The sequence below is a fragment of the Micromys minutus genome, assembly GCF_963924665.1.
Source record: "Micromys minutus genome assembly, chromosome: 26".
Taxonomy (NCBI): Eukaryota; Metazoa; Chordata; class Mammalia; order Rodentia; family Muridae; genus Micromys; species Micromys minutus.
The window spans coordinates 2,552,931-2,577,798 of record NC_137961.1 but is presented as its reverse complement, the minus strand read 5'-3'; the positions used below and the strand labels follow the sequence as shown (position 1 = coordinate 2,577,798).

Genomic DNA, 24,868 nt, shown 5'->3' with positions numbered 1-24,868 from the left:
TTAAGTGTATGCCTAAAGACTATGTACTCTGTATACCATACTTGAAAAATGAGAAATTGTCAAATAGATAAAAATCTCTCATGCTTTTGACAAGTTCACATATCTTATATCAACATTTCCCGACAAATAAATATCACTAACAAAGGTACCACAGCTGTGCAGTTCAATGTAGGTACGTGTTTATGGAAACCAGCCGAAATGGTTCCGCCTACCGCATGAGCTCATGACCTCGGAAAAATGTAGTCAAGCCTTGAGGATTCAGCCAGAGCTAATGAGAACGCATGATTACCTGCTGCGGGCTCTGTGACCGCCTGACTCGTGATGCCAGAAGGTGGTTCCTGGAGTTGGTAAGTGGCATTGGTGGACGGTGTGGTTGGGCTGGCGTTACTGCTGGTCATGTAGTGTGCCGGATACGGAGAGCTGTTATAATACTGTGCGTACTGACCCTGGCCAAAGCTGGTGTAAGACGGATAGTCCTACCAAACCAAACACAGGAGAGTGGTGTGTTAAAGGCCTGCTGTTCCTGCCCTACATGGCAAAGCAAAGTCCCAAATGCTTGTGTCTGCGTGTCTTTCCTGAACTCATAGAAGTACACATCCCCTCTTGAGCTCAGGCAAGGATGCAGACACTCTTCAGAGCTCTCTTTCTACGCCATGGTATAAACCAAAGGACACCATCTGCAAACCATAAGACTCACCAGAAATGACAGCTATAGATTCAAAGGGAAAAAGGTTTAAAAGGCTTAAGAAAGTGCCCGCTCAGATTTTAACGTGAACGGTTCTTCCTTTATTGCAATAAAATCATCTCGTATTTTGAGGCGCTTCAGAGGTTGAGTTGCCTAATTAAATTACCTGCTGTGAACTGTTAAATCCGGAGGAATTGGTGAGTGAATTATTTCCTGTGTATAATCCTGATGATGTGGTAAAACTGCTACCTGAAACAGAGCAGAGACACGGTTTGCTCAGTGCCGCCCTCAGGCAGCTGGGAAGATATCACCCCCATAAGGTGGGGTGGAGCCAGCTCGTCTTCTGCGCCGGAACCCACTGTTGTGAATAACGTCTTAGCTTCTTGAAATATTTGACAGTTTTGGGGGATGGAGAAATGACCCAGTGCTTAAACACTTGGTGTTCTTTCCAAGTACCCATAAGCAGTTCCCAGCACTCACATTAGGCAACTGCAGCTTCAGGGGGTCCAACACCTCTGGTCTCCTCTAGTAGCTACATTTACACTTTACACGCTTGCGCATACACACACACACATTCACACAATAAAAATAAATTCTTAAAAAGCTTCTTGACCATTTCGATTGTGCTGTAGGTAGTGAAAAAGATTAAATTTCAGAGTGCATGGGTAAATTCAGAAAAACAAACAAAAACAAAAACTAAGGTCAAAGGTAAACATTTGTCCAAAAAAAACCATCCAATAAGTTTTCCATTTTAGTCTGTAGAATGCACTGGCTTTCATGTCTTTACATAAAATATGCATAATATAAATAGAGCATTTTCTTTCCTGGAGATCTTGCCCTCTTTTACTTTCCCTTGGCCAGTTTTAATAGCTGTTCGTCCCCTCTCTTAAAGTGAAATAAAGTTATCATATTAGATGAACACTAAGGTTCTTGCTTGCTCAAAAACCGTGTTGCTACTTCTAAGGAGTTATAATGCTCCCCAATGTCCTTATTTATGGGGCCATTAGAACGAGTCTTTGAGGAAAGCGCTCTTTATTTTATTTCACGGGAGGATGAATGGCAGCGCTGGACGTTCTTACTACAAAGATTAAAGGGGAAGATTTACAGCCACAGGTGCGGCGGCGAACAGCGCTGGGTGTCCACATTGTTCAAGGACAAACAGTAGGAGCCGCGCACGCACACACACCTCAGAACTGTGTTCACTACACTGCTGCTGAGTGACGTCACGGAAAAACACAGCGGCCATCCGATGGTCTACCTAGCACGGGCTTCTCAAGGGATGGAGCTCAGAAGTGAACAACGGTGTGTTTTTAAAGATGTGCTACACACCTACGTGCACTGCTACGCGGTACCTCTTCATGCGTCAGACGACACAGAATTTTACTGCTGAGAATTTACTCTGGGGAAAAATAAGGACTTTATTTAGGGGGCTCGTTAGCAAAGACGCTTCGCCACTGCTCTCGGCATCAAAGCAGACAGGCCCCAGCCCTTCCGGGTGCTGCTCTGGAACAGAGGAGGTTGTTAGTGGTGCTGGTGACATGTGATTGCTTTCCCATATTTTATAAAAGCACAAACTAAACCAACAAAAATACACTGAATTATCTTATTTTTAAATACGTTGGGAACATGAAAATGTTAAGTTCAAAAACCGGGGCTGGAGCGATGACTCAGCTGCGAAAGACGCTTGCTGCCAAGCCTGAGGATCAGAGTTCGATTCCTCGGACCACATGGTAGGAGGCAGAGCTGCTGAAAATTGTCTTGTAATCTGATTTATGCTATGGGTCACACTCGCCCCCACACATAAGAAATGAGAGCCAATGTAGATTTCTAAGTTTTATACTCAGAGCCTATACAGTTTCTAGATGACAAATGAGTGTGCTAAACAGCAAATGTGTAGGCAGATCAAGGAGTCTTCAGATTCACGACTAACACAGTGGTTGCTTCTCTATTTACTTACTACTAAACACTTAAATATTGTCTTACCTGTCAGAACACACAGCTGTAAGGGTGTTAATTTGGGGAGGTTCCGGAATGGGAGGTCAGAGGGCAACCCCAGCTGTCTTGCCTTGGGCACCTTCTAACTTTTGGAGGCAGGGTCTGTGGATTTTTGCCACACTGACCAAGCCAGCTGTGGAGCAAACCACTGGGTCCTCCGGTCCTTGCCTCCGGCCTCAGCATCACTGGGATTTCAGCACCGACCTTGCCTGATGTTTTCTAATGATCCAAACTTGGGAATGTTTGCAGGGGAAATGCTCAATGGATAGAGCCTTCTCCCTGGCCGGACTAGAGCTAAGAACTGCCCCAACCCTGAACAGCTCACCTACATACTCCAATATGATCTCCTAATCTTCGAAGCTTAGGACGGTTCTCAAACAAGTGAAGTAGTATTTCAGAAGGCAAAACGGTTCCTCCACACACAGAAACGTTTATCCCAGAGCACACAAAAGTCTCCAATGTGTTTATGTATCTTTTTCCTCATTTGGCTTTCCCAAGTGAGAAACATAGTTCATCCTTTGTATACTCAAATTTCTTTCTTCTTTATTAAGCATCTAAGAGCCTTAAAAGCCAGATCCAAGAATTTGTTATTTTTATCAACAGGGGATATATTTTTTAAGGTCATTTAAATGCACTTATCACACAGACTCATATTTGGGGTTTCCTCTTTTGTACATTTTAAAAATAGCCATTCTCCCGAGCCACCAAAACACCTCTGTTGGCCGAGGAACACGTTCACACTAGTAACACTCTATGCAATGAAGTCCCCGTGAACAATCCCTGCCAACATCCATTTGCATGTGATAATTATGGACACGTGACCCAGTACGTCTTGGGCTCCTTCTGACTTCTCTATGGAACAAAAGGGTGACTAAGACACAGACCGTCACTGGGCCAATCAGCATGATGTTAGCTTTATGCTGTTCCTCCCTAGGCCTCCTGGTTGGCCAGGAACTCGCCGTGGCTGGCCTCAGACTCCAGGATCTACCCACTTCTGCCTTGAGCTGCACACCTGCACCCAGTTCACTTTACTTTTCAAGCACTGGCTCTCATGGGGATGTGATTTGTTTTCTGCATTTGTATATCAGAGAAGAAGCGATTAACAATGATAGTGATATATCAAGACTGGAATCAATGTAAATTTCTTCTGTGTAAGAGTACACTTTTTTCAGCTCTCACTACTATATACATTCAATAGGAAAAAATACTCTGGGTTACGACCTGTTACTTTAATTTAAACTATACATTTTTAGGTTATGACTTGCTACTTTCAGTTAAATGACACATTTTTGGGCAATAAATACTGACCTCCATAATCCCTACTCACCAAGAAAATGAATAAGATATATAAAATATATTTCTAAATGGATGTTTTCATTCCGTAAGTTATTCGCTGGAACAAAGTAGAAAAGACCATGGAAGCCATATTGGCACATACAGGCCACTAGGGCAGAGCCAAGTAAATCACAGTTCACTACTCCAAATGGGCCCCAAGTGACTCTCCAGACGCACGCTGCTTCTGAAACCGTGCACTAGCTGGAAGGGAACATCAGTTATAGTCATTTGCAGGCTGAGATTCCATTCCACCCGGCGTGCTGAAGCGGGAGCTTAACGGTACCCCAGTGGCCTTCGAGACTTAACGCAACTTCCAAATGGATCTCACGTGCTTCACGGAGAAGCGTACCTCCTAGAGCCTGGGGCTCGGGCCATATTTGATTTGCTAGAAGGAAGATCTCAGGGCTACTATACCTGGCTTCACATAGAGTTTGGGCAAAACCGGCTGCTTTTCTAGTCTGGGACTGCTAACCCTATGCTAACACTAGCTGTCAGCCTCAGGCTCTCCTGCATCCCTTCCTCCCTGCCAGTGCTCCCTCCTTCTCTTCCCATGGAGGCACTGACTCTTCCTTTAATGAGCATGACAGATCCCGTCACCCTTGACTTGAAAAGTAACTGTTAGTGGCTCCCCGCTGCCCTAGGGATAAAGTCAAGCTCCTTGTGGGACTTATTTATTAGGTCTTAGCTGGTCTGGTCCCTATCCATCTTCTGCATTTGTTTGATCTCTTCCTAGCAGCCCCAGCCCCACACCCCAGATGCCCATTCCAGCCCAATTGTGATCCAGCATTCTCTGAATGCCGTTCCCCACAGCTCCTTCTGAGGGTAAGTCCTACTGAACTTAATTCTGTACTGTCCATAAGCTTCTTCTTCAGAAATGCCCCAGTCTAGTCCCTCCCCCAATTTTTGCATAAGCCTAGATCATTCTGTGTCCCATTCACTTACCTACCTTTTTAACCTATAAATGACTCTGTGTATACGATCACATCCATGGCTGTCAGTATTTTAGGCCAATTACTACTAATTCATCTAGAAACAAACAAGGAGCTGTTAGACTTGTTAAGTCCTTTCTCTAGGAGACAGGGGTATATAAATGTTATGCACGCATCCATGTTTCAGTTCATAAAGACATAGGGGTGCCTGCCCACGACATATAAAGCATCCAGATGTGATGTATATAGAGGCACAGTAACGTTTGGTTTAAGTAAGCAACTCTTATTTCTCTGTACCCTGTGAGGGGAATGCTCATCCTAACCACGGTTTAATATGCCACAAATTCAATACTTTTATTACATTGAGGGGAGGGGGAGGGAAAGAGGGAGGAGGGATTAGGAAGAGGAGAAGAGGAAAAGAGAGGGAGAGAGGAGGGAAGATATTGGAGAACAACTTGTGGAAGTCCATTTTCTTGTCCGACTGTGCAGAACCTAGGAATTATACTCAGGTTGTCAGACTTGCCGACAGATTCTTTTACTGCTGAGCCATCTTGCCAGTCAATAACTGACAATGTTAGTATTTTAATTTCAGATAAAATAATGATAATTAGGACAAAGTACCACAGCTTCCATGGGGTCCAAGTGACACCCAAACAGAGGCCTGACTGCCTTTAAAGTCTAGCCAGTGCTCGCCTGCCTCTCTTTTGTCTGCTTTTGTGGGCAGCTGGAAATTCACTGAAACATTCCCAGGGTGTCCTTCTACCAAAGAAACAAAGGCAAACAAAACAGAGTTTATCCTGCACAGTGTCCAAACCAAGTGTTTGCTCCTACTTAACCCTTCCGGTCCTACTTCCTCCTTCCTTCGTGCCCACAGTGCATCGACTCTCAGAGTAGCAAGAGTGTTGTCATATGCTTGGAAAAAACATGGCTGACAAATGGCCTCTGGGTAATCAAGAGGCTCTGCTGAAAGCTGCCTTTCTGAGCCTTTCCCCAGATCCAGGAATCCTCGCAGTTGGAGTAAAAAAGGCTAGTGTATAGCTTCAAAGCCTACACGTCAACCAAAACCCCATGGTGCCTGAGTTTTACTACCATGTTTTATCACCAAATTCACCACTGGTGCTTCAAAAACCCGTGACCAAGATGAGCCGTCCTAACACAGAAAGCAAATAACCACACTCTGCAGCCTTTGTAGGGCTTGTGTTAGGCACTGGTGGTTCTTTTCCAAACCTTTTCAACATTTATGTATGCATATATTTATCATGTGTGCAGACCTGAGCACCAGGAACACACGTAGAGGTCAGGGGACACCTTGCCAGGCGGACGCCAGGGATGTGACACCGGGCTTCAGGTTGGTAGCGAGCGCTCTCACCTGCTGCCCCTCCTGTGGGGCCTGGACTGAGCTCAGCCAATCCACAGACTGCGGAGAGTGAGCAGCCCCGTGAGAGCTGGTCTGCAGACGGCAGTGCCAGCGTTGCCACTGGACTTCCCAGACCTTCCAGATAAGGAAAACGCAGCAGAAACATTCCATGGTCAAGTTACCAGCCTGGAAAGAATCCTTTCTTATAACCCTCTCAGTTGAGGAGTTTGGCACATGTTGGCTCAAGTGATTTTTTTTTCTTCTGTGAGTCGTGATGAAGTTATACTTCAGGAAGGTAGGGAGGCGTCATTTTCTATCTGATCGAGTAAGAAAACAGTATCTACTAAAAGAATTTATTCCTGCAGAAAGCCAGACTTCCTTTCTCACGGCAGAAGAGACTCATCAGAACCAGTGGAAAATACATTTCCTTTCAGAAAATCTGCAAAGGCCAACTTACTTTCCTGTTCGTTTGTCTTTTATAATTAAGGCTGTTTGTTGAATGGGCAGATTACATCTGTTATCACAAAACTAAGATTTATTCTATCGACACATCTCAAAGATTCCACAAATTCACAAGGACAATGGGGAAGAGAGTAGGTTTGCACTGAGGTAGGAGACGTCAGAAGCTTGGACAGGAAGTTGCCTCACCTTGGGCTTGACACCACCACACAGCCTGGAACAGAAGCGTGTCACTACCCAGGAAGAGCTACGGCAAAAGAAAGCTTTACAGAAAAGCAGGAAAGGAAGCAGAAAACGTATAGTAGGGATTCCCTTGATCATTTCTTAGAGAAAAACATAGGAAGGGAAACGGCATTGGGAAAATCCAAGACTCCTAAAGTTCAGATGCTGGTATTGGCAAAGCAGGACCAAAAACTGTTATGAGTCTCCTCCCAAAGATGGAGACGAATGAGGGAGCTACAATAAATGCTAGAATACGCATGCGCATCTGGGCGTGGAGAGGACGCTGGGCTTTTGGACGTATGGAGTACACATGCGCATCTGAACTTTAGGCTGCAGAACTGGAACGAGGAGTTAGGAAAGATCAAATGTATTTACCAAGGCTCCATGTATGGCCCACCATGCTACCTATCCAGAACGTGGTCAGAGATATTCCGAAAGTCTCCTGTGGCCCTGTTCCTCTCAATTAATGCTTCTCATCGACATTTTCCCCGATCCTCAAGAGCTAGTCCATCGATGTCTTTCTAATAACCTTGACTAGCCCTGTGTGCACTGACTACGTTCTGGGAACCCTGTCTCACTGATAAACGGTTTCATGGGTTCTTCCCCAGACCAGTTTGAAGCAGGCTTTTCTTCATCTCTACATCCTGTGCCTAATTTCTTAAATTTATTTGTTGCATTTATTTTGTGCATGTGATGTGCATGTATGCTCAAAAGTTTGTGGGAGCATGTGTGTGGGGTGTGTATGCATGTGAGGGGAAATTTCAGCTCTCAGCATCATAGCAGAACACCAGCCTATGGTGGTACAGACAAAGGCCCAAATACCCTATGTATTCCGTTTTGAGTTTATTATTACATGTAGTGAGAATGGAACATAGCTTCATTCCTTGGCATGTGAATGGCCAGTGTCTCCCACGGCACTTACTAGAAAAGACAGTCCTCTTTTAATGAGTATTCTTATCGCCTTTGCTGAAAAACTAGTTTGCTATTTACCTCTGGGCTCTTGGTCCTGTTTCACTGGTGTTTGGCTTGATACTGATGCTGTGGTCTGTGTTAGAGCTATATTAGCCAGTCAATATGGCTCTGCAGAGCATCCTGAAGTCAGGTAGTGTGATCATTCCCAGCCTTGCTTGAATTTGCTTAAGACTGCCTTTCCTCCCCACCACATCCTTTATTTCTAGAGTATACTTATATTTCAATATTTCCACTCTGTGTCTTGAGTTACTACCAAAAGTAGCCAATCATAGGATCTTCTTCACACGACAAATGGATGGGATGTGGCTTCTCCACTAGAGAATAGCCATTATTTCTATGTTCTGGTTTACTGTTTGCTAATCAACCATGCAAATTTTCCAGAATCAATACTGTTGACACGGTCTCAGATAGTCAAAAGATTAGAATTAATTTTAGTTTATACAAAAATCATAGACACACCCAAAACTGGGAAAATGACATGTAGGAAATATAATAGATAAATTTGGCATCAAACTGATTCATTTTATTCATGTCACTATTTTTATTAGGCTGACATATCATAGAAGTCACCCAATAATAGGATAACAGCAGTTTCTGATTTCTTGGTGCCATTGTCAGAGGCTCCTACAGAGAAAAGGTAGAACTTTGTCAACCATAGCAAACATGAAACAGTCTTTCTGGGAGACTCGGTCTGGCTCCCCTGGCCCTGTAAGTATGAAGCAACTGTATCTTTAAAACAGTTCCTCAAAAAAAAAAAAAAAAAAAAAAGCAAAAAACTTTCATTAAAATGTCTCCACTATTTTTTCTCAGCTAAGAACACAGCCTATGTTGGTTTCTGTTTTGTGTGTGATTTCAACGGGAGAATGATGTCTACCTCTAACTTCAAAAAGCTTAAAAAAATAAAAACAGTAACACATAGGTCAAGGGTCTACTTCACAGAGAACAAGGGCTCGCATTAAAAACCAGAATCCCAGCCAGCATGAGCGTGCTGGAACCTGCTGAGACCTGTCTGTCCTTCCCATGTTGTAGAGTGTTTTCTGGCATTTATTCAGTAAGCAGGATGCCGTCTGTCCCTTGTGTATTTTCACAGAAGGGCGTTTGCTTTCCTTCTCTGGCCTTGTTTGCCACGGGCTATGTCCATCATCGGGTGCAATCTCTGTGGCAGAAGTTAGCACGAGCCCATGGGGGAAACCTCAGAGAGCCAGATGGGCTGCTGCAAAGGAAGGCCTCCCCCTGCATTGAAGAGGGAGTTTAATGGACCCCGTTTCCCCTTTGCTTCCAGTTTATTTTCAAAGAAAAGTTTTTACTTAGGTAATAAAGGCTGTAATCCATTCATCTTTCCTGATATATGTTTCTATATATTTTAACTAAAAACAACTCATATAGACAATAAAATTGGTAATGGTCACAAATTATTGCTAAAGCTAGTTTTCAAGGGATTTCCATGTAATTTTCAACACTTGAAATAACACAAGATGCCCAAGAGCTGAAATGGAATGTTACCTTAAAAAAAAAAAAAAAGCAACTAAGGGGAAAAAAATTAGATGTAAAAAAGCCAGACTTAAAATTAAGTATGAGGTGACAGGCAAAGTAATTAAAGTAATTAAGGGGAAAATTAAAAATAAGGCTGTGATCCAACCATAGGCTTCTCATGTCACTGAGCCAGAATCGATTTGCTTTTCAAAGATTGACTGCATTTTCCTAACGCTTATCTTTGATAAAAGTTCCTCTTGGATAGGATCATTTCTAGAGCAAGTAAGTTGAAGTATAAATAAAGTAAACCTGTGAGTTTCCAGGAATCTAGTAAACCGGAACAAGCCACCTGAAGACCCTCGGGGAGAAACGGAATGGAAAGAGCAACAGTGTAGGCTTTCACCGTTCTCACCTCACCCTGTGCACACACGCACCTGTGCACACACGCTCCCTCACGTGACAGTGGAGGGGGGTGGGCTTGAATGCACATGCACAAATGCACACATGTACCCACACACCCTTTCACACACTCACGCATGGTAAGTGGAGAGAGTTGGGCCTGTGTGCCCTGTACAAGCTTCTGGCCTGAAACAGCTTCTCTCCATGAGTTTGAACCTCAATCTCTTTAGCAAAACAAGCATCACTCATGAAGGAGAACTTAAACTTCCTTATCAAAGCAAGGGCATGCAAAGAAAACAATCTGTTTTTACAAACCCTAGATTCAGTGGTTGTTGCAGTAAAAATAAGAGAGAGAGAACCTTTTATCCTGTGCTAGAGCGGTTCCCCTAGGGCCACATAGCACTGAGGGGCATCTCCACATCACCTCTAAGTTCTCACAGACCCCGGCTTCTTTTGACCTGGGCACGGTCCGCTCCACCCACCACAGCTGCTTCTGTTTCAGGTGTTGCACAATCACCCCAGCGTGTTGTTTTCACTCACTTCCCCTTGGCGTGTTGTTGCCAAGCCTTGCACACACATATCCCAACTCCGTGGTGGACTTTGTGTTTCGCCACTACACCCTTTGTCAAAGAACACACCAAAATACTCTGATCCAATTGGTAGAATATAATTTGCCCACCTAGATACGTCAAGTGATCCTACGCAATTCCATCCCTTATAGAAGATTCGTAACAACCTTATCCATTTAGAGGTGCGCCGAGAGAAACATCCACGTCTGCTTCCATGTTGCCTCCTCTCAAATCTCCCTCTTCCTCTTCTGCTTTACCATAACTTTGTTCCCGCCCACTCTGTGTTGTCCAATCGTGTATTGCCTTGACATCAACCTACAAGTGGTTTCTTCATGGTAGCCCCATCCTATGTCTCCTGGAAAACTTTGACTCCTTCCCTGGAGTGGGATGACAGGGATATCCCATAATGTCACTGTTACTAGAGAGCAGGGGAATCCCAAGGAGGCACCACATCCATCTGTCATGATAACCCTGACATCTGTCCAGGAAAATCCATGCACTAATAAGGACACAGGTTGAGTTAAATATACACTACAATGGTAAATTCAATGAAAATTTACTACGTGAAATTCCAAATCCCCTCCCCAACAAATCACCTGGGTCTATAGATTTATTTTCTAAATTTCATTGAGCTATAGATCTCTCTAATACCAATGAAACATGTATATGTTTCAGACAGACTAACGCTAGACACTGGGGATAGAAATGTAAAGAAAGAGCTGCCTTAGGCTGTCTATGACCCACAGCACTAAAGCTGCCATGGGAAAGGCGGCTTTCTTCACAGCAGAGCTGCCTTTGGTTAAGTGATAGTATTTTAATCTTCATTGCTTTTGTGTGTGTCTGAAAACCATTGGCAGGTCACTCTATGCTTCCTTACCTCCAGTGGAGAGAGGTTTCACATTCCCTACACTAGAGAGTTTGGGGTTATGTGCTGGATGGTGCAAATATTCTCTCTGAGCTGTGGTGTTCGCACGGATGACAGGGCAGCAAAAGTTCTGTGCTATTGTTTAAAATGCACATACGTGCTGAATGCTTGCTTGCAAGTCAGCTGCCTCTTTTATATAAAAGATAAGGAAAGGTTTATGGTGCAGCTGACAAGGAGCCAGAAAGACCAGTCTGTGAACCAAAGGCGAATAGCCTCACCTCAGTGGTACTCCTGTACAGACTCACTGTGGATATATTTGCATATATGCAAATATGTAAGACTCACCTGTGGATATATTTGCATATATGCAAATCCGCTCATACAAAATCCCCCTTTGCTTTGCAGCCAGTGTCTTTTGCCTCATGAGCAGGACTGAAAACTCTCCCCATGACTTTTGTACATCTAGACCAAGGCTGTCGAGTCTCTAGCCCCTTGTTGAGGCCGAGCCAACCCTTCAAGCCTGTTCAACCACAAAAGGTTTGTGTGTGAAAAAGGCCTCCAGAGACCATTCAAAATATTCTTCCAGGATCACGAGAGAACAAAAGGAAGCAACAAAGACCTCACTTCCTCCCAGTGAACGTACAGTGGCCGGGAGTATGGATGGTAATTTATTCCTCAGTTGAAATTAAGATTATAGTCTTTCCAAAAAAATTAAACAAAATAATTAAACAGGAAAAAATTGTCTAGTGATCTTCTTGCAAAGGTAAAAAGTAGATTTCTCAAATGCAGAGATAAATTCCACGGGATTTTTAGGGAAGTACGCACTTCCTAAAACAAGAGCTGATAGCTGAAGATCTCACGTGCTAGGCTCCCTGAAGCTCACTGCCAGAAGCACCAAATGTCAGAGCACGGGGTCCGGGGAGGACAGGAAAAGGCCATCCCAGGCCCCACAGTGCTAAAAGGCCACACACTGATGAACGAATGTTTTATTTGGGAGCTTTGAAAGGGTTCAAACTCAGATAGGACTCAGAAATTAGTTTTCCTAAAATATTTCTCGAGAATTCTAAGCAGAGAAGCAACTGACTATACACATGGTTATGGGCAATGTGTCTCTGCTTCCAGAACCAACTATGCAATTCAGAAGTTCTGGCATCCACGTTAGGGCTGTGTGGTTGCAAAAGCCTTCTCTGTAGACCTGTTTACCGCATGCAGAATCAGACAGGACTACATCATTCTCCCTTGTGATTTTAGGTGCCATCTTTGGGAAGTTAGCCACAATATACTAACTGAATGAATTGCTAACACATTCCTCAGTGGTTTCAGAGTCTTCTTTCTGCAAGATGTTCAGAATTTTTAGAGAGATTGAGATGGTATATGTGAAATAATTAAAAATAGTGCTTGCTATTCTAAAGGGCTTGATGAATGTTGCTTTAATTTTATGTTGTGTGGACATTAATGTGTTCCACTTAGCAGAGCATACTACATTCCTACCTTCTTCCTGAACTCTTCCTTTCCTTTGTCTATTTTAGAATGGATCTTGATATATATATAGCCCCGGTACAATGTAGCCTAGAACAGAGCAATTCTCCTGCCTCAGCATGCTGAATCTTGGGATTATAAGCACACTCCAGTACACCCAGCTTTCCCCAAGCGTCAGCACTATAAACAACTTGGTGTTTAAATGGCTGTCATCTTCTGTTTTTCTTCCAATCATTCCTTACTCTCAAAGTAGAAACATGACATTAGGGTAAATGGGAGGCAGTATGGCTGACTGAAAGGCTAAAGTTACTCCGTTGCCAATGATCCTTCTGTTCCGTGCTCTTCTCACCTGCCAACACCCATTACCACAGATGCCAACACAATCTTTCTTCCATCCAGCTTGTTGTTGTTGCTCCTGCTGCTTTTTCCTGCCCCCTCCCACACCCTCTTAAATCATGCCCATCCCCGCTTCTTAGTAATTTTCCCTTCCTATTAAAGCCTTACATTGAGCTCCTTTTACAATTTTTTCCCTTTCTTTTGTTATTTTGGTTATAGGGTTATTGGAATTTTTGTTGATTAGAAAGTTTGCAAATATATTTTATTTAAATACATTAAACACTAACCATACTTTATGCACATGTATAGAAATATGCTATATAAAATATACATTGCACATACAAACACACATGTACACCTCACACCTTTGGAAAATGAGATGGATGATGCTTCATCATCTGGAATTATCACAAAATTTTGGTCGTCCTCCTCCTCCTTCTCCTCCTCCTCCTCCTCCTCCTCTTCAAATACTTGATCACCACCACAGAGGAGATAGTAAGTATGACGTCACCACAGGGCTTGTCATAGTGTGAGGTCCACGTGGGTCAGAGTAATTTATACATCCAAACTCCATCTTACTTTCTTCCCATGGGAAGTACCATCTCTTTTGTGTCCTCAAGGATTGGCAGGGCAAGGACCATGGTGGGGCTGCCTGGCTCCAGAACCAGGGTCAAAGCTCTCTAACTTCATCTTTCTACTATCTCTCTGCATCTGAACGTGTTGGGACAGATGATACACACCCATTCTCTTCCTGTCACTCAGCAGGATGCTTAGAGGAGGCAGGCACCACCCCTCAGTTTCCTCGAGTCACCTAAACTCCTGAAGTGTTCTCCCTGGTGGCTGTGACATTCTAGCAGCTAGCCCCAGGGAATCCATCCGAACATTTAAAGAGCAAAAAGCTCCTCTTGAAAGAGAAAACTACAAACAAACAAACAAACAAAAGAGTCACCATAGATTGCAAAAATACATTCTGACCCATCTTCTACCCAGCAGATCAATTTGTCTTCCATCTGGGAGTTAAACTGACAGTCATGCACTTATCCAGTCTACGCCCTGCCCAAGAGGAAACGCAGGGAAGAAGCAGTGATAATTGTTATGGATTCATACAATCTGGGAAATTTTGAAAGTAATCTTGTAGATGGCACAGAGATACTGTGAAGACGTACTGGGGACTAGAGAGAAAGGCTCTGTGGTTAAGAATGCTTGCTGTACTTGCAGAAGACTGCAGTCTAGTCCCAGTGCCCACGTTAGGAAGCTCACAGCCATGCGTAACTCTAGCTCCAGGGTTTCTGATGCCCTCTTTGAACTCCATGGGTACCACCTCCCCCACCTACCACACACAGACATACACTCACACAGGCATGCACCTAGACACATAAATCATTATTCAATCTTAAAATAATGTATTGAGAAGAGACTTGTGCTCGGCCTGGTGGCACATGTAAGCCCAATACTTGGTAGGCGGAGGCAGGAGAATTAGGGATTCAAGATGACCCTGGCTATGTGTAAAGTCTGGGGCTAGCCTAGGGTATATAGTAAGGCAGTGCTTCACAATAAAATTTATAAAGGGAAGGTACCAGAAAAGATGCTGCAAAGTCAAGAGACTCCACAGTCAGGCATAAAAAAAAAAAATCACTGACAGATGGCAGAGGTTTTCATGCTACATTTAATAGGGGTGCATTTGGAAGAGGCTGGGGCGACTCTGTTGTTAAAGCCCTGGCTACATGGGTGTAATAAAGACCAGAGCTAAAATCCCCAACACCTGCATAAAACCAGCCAGACCTGGAACGATCCCAGCACTTGTGGTAATATCAACAGGCAGATCCCTGGAGCAGAAGATGCGCATGCTCCTAACACTTAGCGTGGGTTCTCATCCCTAAGGTCACTCTGTGTGAATGTGTGTGTGTGCGCGTGCGTGTGTGCACATACCAAATAGTCCTAAAATCCAAAAACATTTGACATTACAAATCTCTCTTGCCTCAAGCATACTGATAAACACATTCAATTGCTATTTCTCAAGGCAGCTCAGTCCAAGGCTGAGAGCTCAGTGTCCAAGTCCTTTACTGATTGGCAATGAAGCAAAGCACAATTGAGGAAATATGAACAAGAGTCTAAGACTCACATTTAGAACCATTTGTCTCGGGCTGAAAAGATGGCTCAGCAGTTAAGAGCATTGTTACTCTGGACAGGACCCAGACAAGTTATCTATAACTGCAGTTCCAGGGAAGCTTTGCTGACTCCCATGGGCACCAGGCACACATGTGGTACACCTACACATATGTAGGCAAAACACCCACACGTATAATATACAATAAAATGTGTTTTTAAAAGAACAACCATTTGTCTTAACACCAGACTTTCTATATCTGCAGTGGCATCTCTGCGCAGCGGGCATTTCTCCCTTCTGCTGCTTCACATTGCTCCTGCTCTGTCAGGCCCAGATACCCAGTGGGCAATGGCACCCCCATTGTACCCTGTTTATTTCTCTCACAGTCTGGAGGCATCTACAACGGCTACCTGTATTTGGTTGTGAGTCTTTTTGACAAGATCCTGTGACAAGCAGATCTTTGCTGTAGGAGGTCTTCCATTGCTCCTGGTCTGTAAAAGCCATCAATGAGTGTCTCTACCACCTTTCGTTCCTCCTGTGTTTTTACTCAATCGAAATTCAGTATGTGTACAACCTATTCCGAGACAACTTAAAGGTTTTGGAGTCTAGCAAATAAGTAGTTTCCTTCTACCAATAAATCCTGTCTCCTATAAAACAGTTTTATTCTGTAGCCATCAAACATATCAAACTCTACAGTTCAAGCCAAAATTTTTTGTATACCAAATGCAAAAAACAAATGGGAAAAACTAGTGGATGTCGACCAATAGAATTTTAACTTGGTATATGGCGAAAACTAAACAAATAAAATTATACGCTCATAAAATACTGTAAAAAGATTAAGAACCTCAGTATAATAAAGCGTCAAAGAAAGATGAACAATACCAGTGAATAGAAGAAAATAATCTTATCTCCTTAGTTTTAAAATACACATATAAACATGACAATGTTACCATCTATGTGTAGTCCCTATAATGCATCATTGCTCATGTAAATATATAAGACATTCTCAGGAAGCATAAAAAAATGTCCCCAGAAATCTCACACTTGCACTTGACAAGATAAATAAATAGAAGGACAGGGGAGGTGGGCAAAGCCTTGCTGTTATGTCCAGTAACCGTGGAGCAGTTAAATCCAGTGTCCCCAAGTACCATGCAGCCACAGAAAGGATGTTCTGGAAAATCACTTATTGATGGAAAGAGGTATTTCTACAATTGCCTATAGTGTACATACATATATGAGAATGGCAGGAACTTTATATAATAGATGATTGAAATGACTTTTGCTTCTCCATATTTTCTAACTTATCCTGAGCAAATAATGTAGTAACCACATAATATACATAAGAAATGAAATTCATACGAAGAATTCCTTCAGCTGGGAGCAGGAATGAGGAGTCAGTTTAACTGTCTTGGTGTCATAGAGAACCAAAACTAGTTGGTGAATCTTATGTCTGGTATACATAAATAAAGTACCAGAGAAATGTTTAATTGTGTGAACGTTTTTCTCCAGTACTTTACAGATAACAATCTGCTAATTACGAGTGATATCTAGTCCTGAAGAGGCTCTGACAACCCACACTTGAGCTGCCATTCTGCCTGAATTGTACCTATGCCACATTTTGCTTGCAATTTCAAACAGAGACCCAGACACTGGATCTTGGAAGCGTTATCTTGAGGCTCCACTGGGCAGCTATGATGGAATCTGTGTAAATTTGATTTGGTCTTTGGTAGGCCTGTTAGTCAGTACACATCACATCCTGTGTCTCTAGAGCAGAGTGTGCTGTCCTCCAACACTATCCCATCACTACAACGAAGAAACCATATTCCTCGCAGAAGAGCTGGTTGGTAACCCAGGGGCTTCTACATACCACACCACAGTATCATCTGTGGCTGGCTTCCCTTACTCTTATTCATCTGATTTTCTAACTGGTAACAGACCAGAAGCAGAGACTTCACATTAAAAATAAAGCCAGAGCATTTGGAACACTACCTTAGAGATCATTCCATCGAATCCCTTGACACAAATTAGAAAAACCCTGATCCAGAGAGCAGCGGGTGAAGAGCCTACTGTGAAATGTTGTCTTCCTGCCTCTGAGCCCAGTTCACTGGCTTCATCATCTCCCAGCTAAGGAACGTCACATTTGCTTTAGGAATTAATGGCCAACGGTTGAAGGGAAGCGTCAAAGAGGCATATAGTATACAGACCTTGCATCTGGTAGCTGTACGGTGCCTGTCCAGGTTGAGGGGTGCCAAAGCTTGTGCCATAGCTGAGAAATCCCGTCTGTCCAGGTGACTGAGACTGTGACAATCCACCTTCCGTCTTGATGCCTGCCCACAATGCACCTAAATCAGTTAGTGACAGCTGATCTATCTGTTCATTTTCAGAAGCTGGTAAATATAGACAAGCACATACCCCACAACTGCCCAGTTGAATGCGCCCCCAATTCTTCTGCAGGGATATGAGGTGTAAATGCTTACAGTTGGATGCCATAAACCACAAAGGTCATTTATAAAGAGAAAAACAACGTCTTGATTTGAACATATGTACATGATTCTCTCTGATTTTCCTGCATTCAGCTTTCTGGAAAGCTGAACTCTTGAGGTACCATTTCCACAATTCATTTTGTTATTTTGCTAGGTCAGTCCCTCTGTTGTAGTCAAGAAATAATCACAATGAAAGGTTGGCCCCACACTTCCACAATCTCTAAATCTCCTTTTCCTTGAGAAGTAGCTACTAAGTTCCTACCATCGACAACATTTTCCTCAACTTTGATGCTAGTGCACGAGACATTTTGAAGTCAAAGAAAGTAGTATGGGGTCAACAAAATGGAAGAGCCTTCTTCCAAGTATCTAAATCAATGGCTCTCAGCTTTGCTAATGCTGTGGCCTTAAACACAGTTCGTCATGTTGTGGTGACCTCCATCCATAGAACTGATAGCGACTTCATCTCTGCAATGTTGCTATTGTGGTGAATTGTAACAGAGAGATCTGATATGTGACCCTCACGGGGGTCATGACCCACAAGTGGAGAGCCACTGATCTAGATCTTTCTGGAAAGAAAATACTAAAGAACTAGAATGTCAAAGAACTGAACCTCAAAAACAGTGGAGTGATTTAAAAACCTGTCAATGTGGCCAGGAGTGCCTTTTATTCTGACTTATTTTCAAATATTTAAGTGTAATTCCTCTAAATATAGGCTGAAGTACACCTGAATTTATATTATTATATAATTGCAAGTTTATATTTTATAGGCTTAGAGAAAAACAAGTTACTGTGGTCCTCCAAAGCATCAGGATGCTACACTCATTCCAGACTGGGACTTGGCAACACAGAGGTAGGCCACTGGTCTTAATTATAATTAAAGGCAGTCATGCAAATGAACTTAATTCCCACAGAGGGAAGACAGAAACATTCCTGCCAAGAGGATTCACATTTTTCAATACTCTTGGTTTTCACTGAAGATAAAGTATATCTTTAGGATCTAGGATACACAGTAGTCTGGCTCTTTATTTCCATTTTTGGGGAATTTCATCGGTAGAATGGAGTTAGGTAATTATCCTAAGGCAGTGGAAGAACCTGACTTGGCTGGGAACTGCTGTTTTCATTGCTTGAGTATTTCTGAATACTTCATAATGACTTTAACAGTCATCTTAACATGGAAAAATGTGATGTGCTATGTACAGGCAATTTCAAGTCAGTGAACAACTCAAAACATGTAAATAATCCCTGAAAATACACCTGCTCTAGACAGGTGGCTGGACAGTTCTAGAAACTCCCTTATTTCCATGGCGCCACCAGGAGGGACTTTTCCCCTTTGTTCTCCTTTCAAGGGTATCCTGGTCTCTTTCCAGTCCTAGCCGGACCACCTGGTTTACCTTGGAGATTCGGGATGGGGAGATGGGTAAGAACACTAGTCTACTCATGGGAAGAAACCCGAGGCCTCGTGGGGAGAAGACTAAGAATGTGAGGGGAGCAGGGGGGCCAGGGAGGGGGATCCCTTCCCCTGGCAGCACAGGTCCATGAGCAATTTTCTACAAATTCAATCTGAGCACACAAACTAAAGAGTGCTTTCATCCATCCTGCCCCATACAATCTGGGCAGTCAGATCGTGGGTTTCCTTCATCCCCACAGTAGTTTAAAGGACTATTATGAAAAAGTTAAAATTGATCTACTACAGCGAAAAACTGAATGAAAGTCATGGAGATGAAAGGCGATTTTAGAAAGTTCTCTTTTATGCTGCTTCTGAAAAAAACAAAACAAAAACAAAAACAAAAAGCCAGCATGCTAGATGGTATTGTGTTCCGGTGGTTTTTTTGAAGTAAATCTATAGAATCTGGAGTCACATGGAAGTCACACTTGATTTCCATGTGTTTTAGGAGAAACTAATAGATGGTCAAATTACTTGAGGTCAGGAGACGGTGCTGAGTGGAAGAAAGTTGTTTAGCTTCCAAGGAGTGGCAAAATATTTCAGCAGAACAGCGATACTTTTGGTAGATTGCTAGAAAGTACACGACACAAAAATTATGCCGGGGGAAGTCTAGTGGAACGGCTGTCAAAATACTTCACATCGCCCACAGTAGGACTGATTCTTCTAGTATTTTTCTATGAATACTCAAACACTTTTTCTTGATCATTCTGTGGGGGGTGGGGTTCTCAATAAGATGCCCCCATTAATATATTTTATTTGATTTAATTGGTTGAAAAATAATTGCAATCATAGAAGAAAATGTATTTTGAGATTTGAAGTCTTTTGTAAATAGAACTTTGGGATTTGGCTGGATTTACTTTTAATTTACAGGGACTGACCCCATCATGAGGGAGTTAAATTCCACCAAGATAAAGATAATCTCCAGGTGGGAAGGAGCAAACGGCACATGAGCTCTGAATGTTTCCTGATCTGCGTCTTCAAAGTGCAGTGCGGGAGGTGGTATATAGATCACTTTTCCTAATGGGTGATAATGCTGAAATTTGATCCTGGAACCACCCCCAGGTTTGGGGCAAGCAAGAGTTTGTTGAATTGTGCATGTACTTCCTTAATCATAGCGAGGTATCTGATAAACAGGAAATGGAGCTTTACCCCAAAAGCCTTCATTCACAGACATTTTATCACAAATATGCACCAAAAAAAAAAATACTTTGAATTCCAGAGTCAAGTGCTCAGATGCCAAATTCAGATATAAGCAGAGAGAATGGTAAGCAAAGGGCCGTGACCCAGGCAAGCTGTTCACCAGCTCTGACCTCATGGCAAGAGGCTGCTGTCTTCACAAAGCTCACTAGCAAGAATTACAGACATCACGATAAACAGGTGACAGTGCTTTGTGAAGTAGACCAACAGCCTCGTTCTGAAAGTTCTACCTGAGCACACGCCGGCCCACCCGAACACACCACGACACACCACGACAATAATGGCCCAGTGACTCACCATAGGAGGAAATTCCATAGGGCTGCCCCGGCTGTGGGTACGTGGCGTAGGCTGTGGCTTGTTGCATTCCTGTGGTGAACTGTGTTTGCCCATATGCAGCCATAGTTTGTGAGGAAGGGGTAGGGAGAATATGTGGGTATGGTCTGCTATTTGTCAGGAATGACAGAAAATAGAAAGCCCATGCATTAGATGGAAACATGCAAGGTGACAATGAACAACCGTATCACAAATCCCAGCTAAAGTCTGTCACTCCCAACTTCCCACCAGCAGCGGCAAAGCCCTTCAGAGATCACCAGTGCTACCAATGGATGGCACTTGAGATCAATCTGCATATACAAGTATTTAATTAAACCCCTGGGAGATCCACCCCTACTTAAATTAAGATGAAACATGGTCATAGACATGACTTAGAATAAGCCCTACACAGGAAAAAAAAAGTCACGTATTGATTAAGAGAAAATACATCTTACTTGGAAGGGTAAATCTGTGGTGAAGAGAAAGGGTGAGCTGGTCTTGGGCTAAAGCTGCTGCTTCCGAGAGCTGAGGAAAAGGAAAACATACATAGAGCGCACACGGTGAGTCAGGGAACCCAAGGGCCACACTAAACATGAAAACACAACCGTGCCAGTGGTACGGCAGGACCTGTGGCACTGCCGTAGGAAATTGTGGGTCTCTGACCTCTGTGGTCTGCAGACTGGGTAGTTTCATATAGGAGGTCAGGGAAGGCTTGAGAGAGGTCTCGTCAGATCAGAGCACAGAGGACACACCCATATGCTGGCTAACAACCATCTGTACACTCGGGTCTGGACGTACAGATGTGGTGTGGAGACACACGCAGGTGGCACACCTGTACACCTGAAATAAATATAACCCTTTAAAAAACTGGGGCACATCTGTGCTGACTGAATGGTTCTGCTTTTAAATAGGCTTTTCAAAAGATGTAGATGCAGCCCTCAGTAGTCTTAAAAGTGCTTTGATGGTGGAGTGCTGTATCCTGCAGGAAAGCCAGGCTGAATCAGAGGCAGGAGACTGATTGTCCATATGCATCAGGAACATACAAACCTCAGTGTGCATCAGCAAGAAACATGGTCTAATGTCTCTGGGGAGGCAAAGGGGAGTCATTTGACAATGTTATTTAATTAATCTGCATTCCTACAGCTATCTTTAACGTCTCAGGTTGCACGCCGAGCCTGTTTGTTCTTGGGCTGCCCTGTGTGTTCCTGTTGTTAATTGTATACATTCTTCTTGGATGTTCATTTGAACATGTTTCCTCCTGGAGGAGGCAGTCAGCAGTAAAGCTGAACTCACTTTCTTTTAATCCGATTTTCCTGACTCTGGATGTTTCAAAAATGTACCAGCCTTCTATCAAATGTTCCTCAATCCCCACTGGAATTGAAAAAATCGAAAACCCATTTTCAGTAGTGTAAGGGCTTAAAAAGTTGGCTGTTGCTATGAATAGGACAATTTACCTGTGTAAAACAAGCATTTATTTGTGCCTGTGTATTTTCCCCTTTGAACTTCCCAGTGTGCCCCTGATTAAAATGCACAGTATGCGTGCAATTTCTATAGTCTGTGTCATATAGCTGTTTTCTTCTCCCATTAATGCTCACTGCCGTCAGGGACCTCTGCATCCCACACTCAGAGAGTCACATGCTTTCTCATTTGTCACATAATGTGTTTAAGAGTGTCACACTTCATTCCCCAGTGGGCGCTTGGGAGAAGAGTAGGAGATTTTGGTTAGAATCTCAGAAGAGGTGAGCAGACCGATTCCAGGGACAACCCACAGGTCTGGGAACATTCTAGTCATGCACACTGCCAGATTTCCACCGACGTTGTCACCTTAGAAGGGACAGAATGCAAATGAAAGCGAACCATGCCAGAATGAACTGGTTCGTGTCCCCTAGCTCTGGGTACTTACTGAATAACTACTTAGTCCTAAGCCCCTTGCAGGAAGCTACAGGAGCAATTATGGAAAGACAAGCCCTGTCCTCCTCTTGGAGAGATCGTGACATGCTTCAGGTTCTGGGGGGGGGGGGGGGACTGGTGACCATACACTTAGGCTAGGAAGGATTCCTGACACTTGTCTGGGCCTCCTGCAGACAGAAACAAGCTCTTGCTCTCTGCTTCCTTGCTAGGCTAAAGCGAGGCCAAGGAGAAAGTACCCGTGTCTGCAGGTTGCTGGGCAGAACACTCTCTCCCCTGGACAATCAGAATTAAAAGTAACTGTTAACAAAAACAAATGCCGCCTGCTAACAGAAGCTCAGTGACACCCTGTATCCTTCTCTAGCTCTGGGTCCTGGGTCACCATTCCTTAAAAGATCATGTTCTCAGTAAGCGGCACCCAACCATGCTTTTTGCTTTTGTTTTTCCCAAAGAAACCAATGGGAGATACAATTGTCTATCATACAGTAATTCTGGGAGATATGTATTCAAAGTATATGCATTGTGTGTGTGTGTGTGTGTGTGTGTGTGTGTGCGTGCAGGCATGCACACACAAAAGGAATAAGACCTATAGGGCTACTGGGTGTGGAATCTGACTATAGAACCTGAATCAGAATTAACTTCAGCTCAAATTCAAGTCCCAAACCTCATATACGGTCTCAAGTCCTTCACCCCAGCTTCCGCTAAGGAAGCTGACAGTGCTTGCGTCCAGCTAGGCCTCAGAGGAGCGTCATGAAGCCTGTGTGAGCCGTTTCACAGGAAATGGCTCACACGGTGTTTGTATGAATAAAGGGTCTTCTCTGCTCCTCACCATTTGTCCCTAACCTTCTTCGTCTTTCCATTATTGACATGGTACATGTGTGTGCAAGTGTGTGTGAAGGCAAAGGCTAGAGGCTAACCGTGGGTATCTGTCCTCAGGCACTGACTGACCACTGTATTTTGTGAGACAGGATCTCTGACATGCTTGAAATCACAGATTCGGGTGACCGGCCGCTGCGTCCCAGGGATCAGCTTAACTCCATCTCCCCAGGACTAAGACTACAAGCACAGGTCATGATGACCGGCTTTCTAAGATGGCTCGTAGGGTCAAATTTACGTCTTCACCCTTACACATCGGTACTTTACTGAATGGGCCACCCCTCCCCCCACCCCTAGCCTCTCCTCTATAAGCACAGTCTCCAGCTGTCCAGAAAATGATAGAACCTTTGACCCGTGCTTTTGCACACAAGGTGTTCAGGACACATAGAAGGAATATCTTTGAAGATGGCGGTTGGGGATACAAGCACGCCGACCTTTGAACCCATCTCCTGTGGTCTCTCTCCATCAAAGTACACGTTCATCTCACATCCTACGTGGAGACGAGAAACCTCAGTTGCCATCTCAGGCCCTTCTCCCGTTCACTCATCTCAAACCCTAAAGCAGTTTGCTGATCTAGCCACGGCTTGCACACCTAGCTCTAAAGAGGCCCTGCTGATCTAGCCATGGCTTGCACACACCCAGCCCTCATCCGGGACTCAAGCGCAGCTTCAGCTTTTCACACTGAGAGGACGGCGGCCATACAAACACTTGTCTTATGTTCCAGTTAGGGACAGCCAGGATCACCTCCCCTCCTTCCTTCCCTCTCTCCTTTCCTGCCACCACAGTGTTTCGGGAAAATCACTCCACATCCTTCTATAGCTCAGTCCTGTAGTCACATTATTCAAAGAATAACTAACTGCCTTGGCCAAGGATGGGAGGAGACCGAACCTTCCACACTCGGCTGTTTCTGGTACAATGCCTGAACTTCAGCACTCCTATACACATTGTCCTGGGTGTTCTTCAAGATCGACGCCCCTCTGCCCTATAATACTTTTCTTTCCTCTGGCTGACAAAACCCACCACCACAGAGACTTCAGAGAAGCTTTCTTCGGGGTAATATCTTCTTCCTGTGTACGTTCCTGTAACGTCACCCCTACCTGCAGAGCACCACTAGGCACACCACACTCCGGTTAGTGTCATTTCGTTGATAGCTATGACTTTCCTCTGTGAGCTTTGGGGGCTGGAGATGCCTCGTGTCTGTTTTCTTAGCACCTGATGGGATCTAGCACATGATCGGTAATCACTAAGAAATACTGATGTAATAAGAATGGGATTGTGGCCCTGTGGAATAGTTCAGTGGGTAAATTGGATATGACACCCCTGATGATCTGAGTTCAATCCCTGGGATCCACATGATGGATGATTCCAACAATCTGTCTTCTGATATTTATATACACGTATGGCACAGGTGTGGCCACATAAATATATACATGCACGCACGCACGCACACACACACACACACACAC

The 24,868-nt window shown here is 43.8% G+C and overlaps 1 protein-coding gene across 10 annotated transcripts in view; it reads right to left on the bottom strand.

Annotated features, from left to right (window-relative positions):
- Positions 1-24,868, bottom strand: part of EYA1 (EYA transcriptional coactivator and phosphatase 1) — a 142,737-nt gene that overhangs the window by 82,160 nt on the left and 35,709 nt on the right. For 6 of the 10 annotated variants that reach the window (XM_080938655.1, XM_080938658.1, XM_080938659.1 and 3 more), the window contains 5 exons: positions 21,074-21,143; positions 20,604-20,749; positions 17,387-17,524; positions 852-934; positions 290-476 (listed from right to left, as the gene is read on the bottom strand). In XM_080938655.1, coding sequence (XP_080794781.1) covers positions 290-476; positions 852-934; positions 17,387-17,524; positions 20,604-20,749; positions 21,074-21,143 — 624 coding nt within the window. The remainder of the gene's footprint in view (positions 1-289; positions 477-851; positions 935-17,386; positions 17,525-20,603; positions 20,750-21,073; positions 21,144-24,868) is intronic. The other 4 variants (XM_080938656.1, XM_080938662.1, XM_080938654.1 and 1 more) reach the window with 4 other exon arrangements.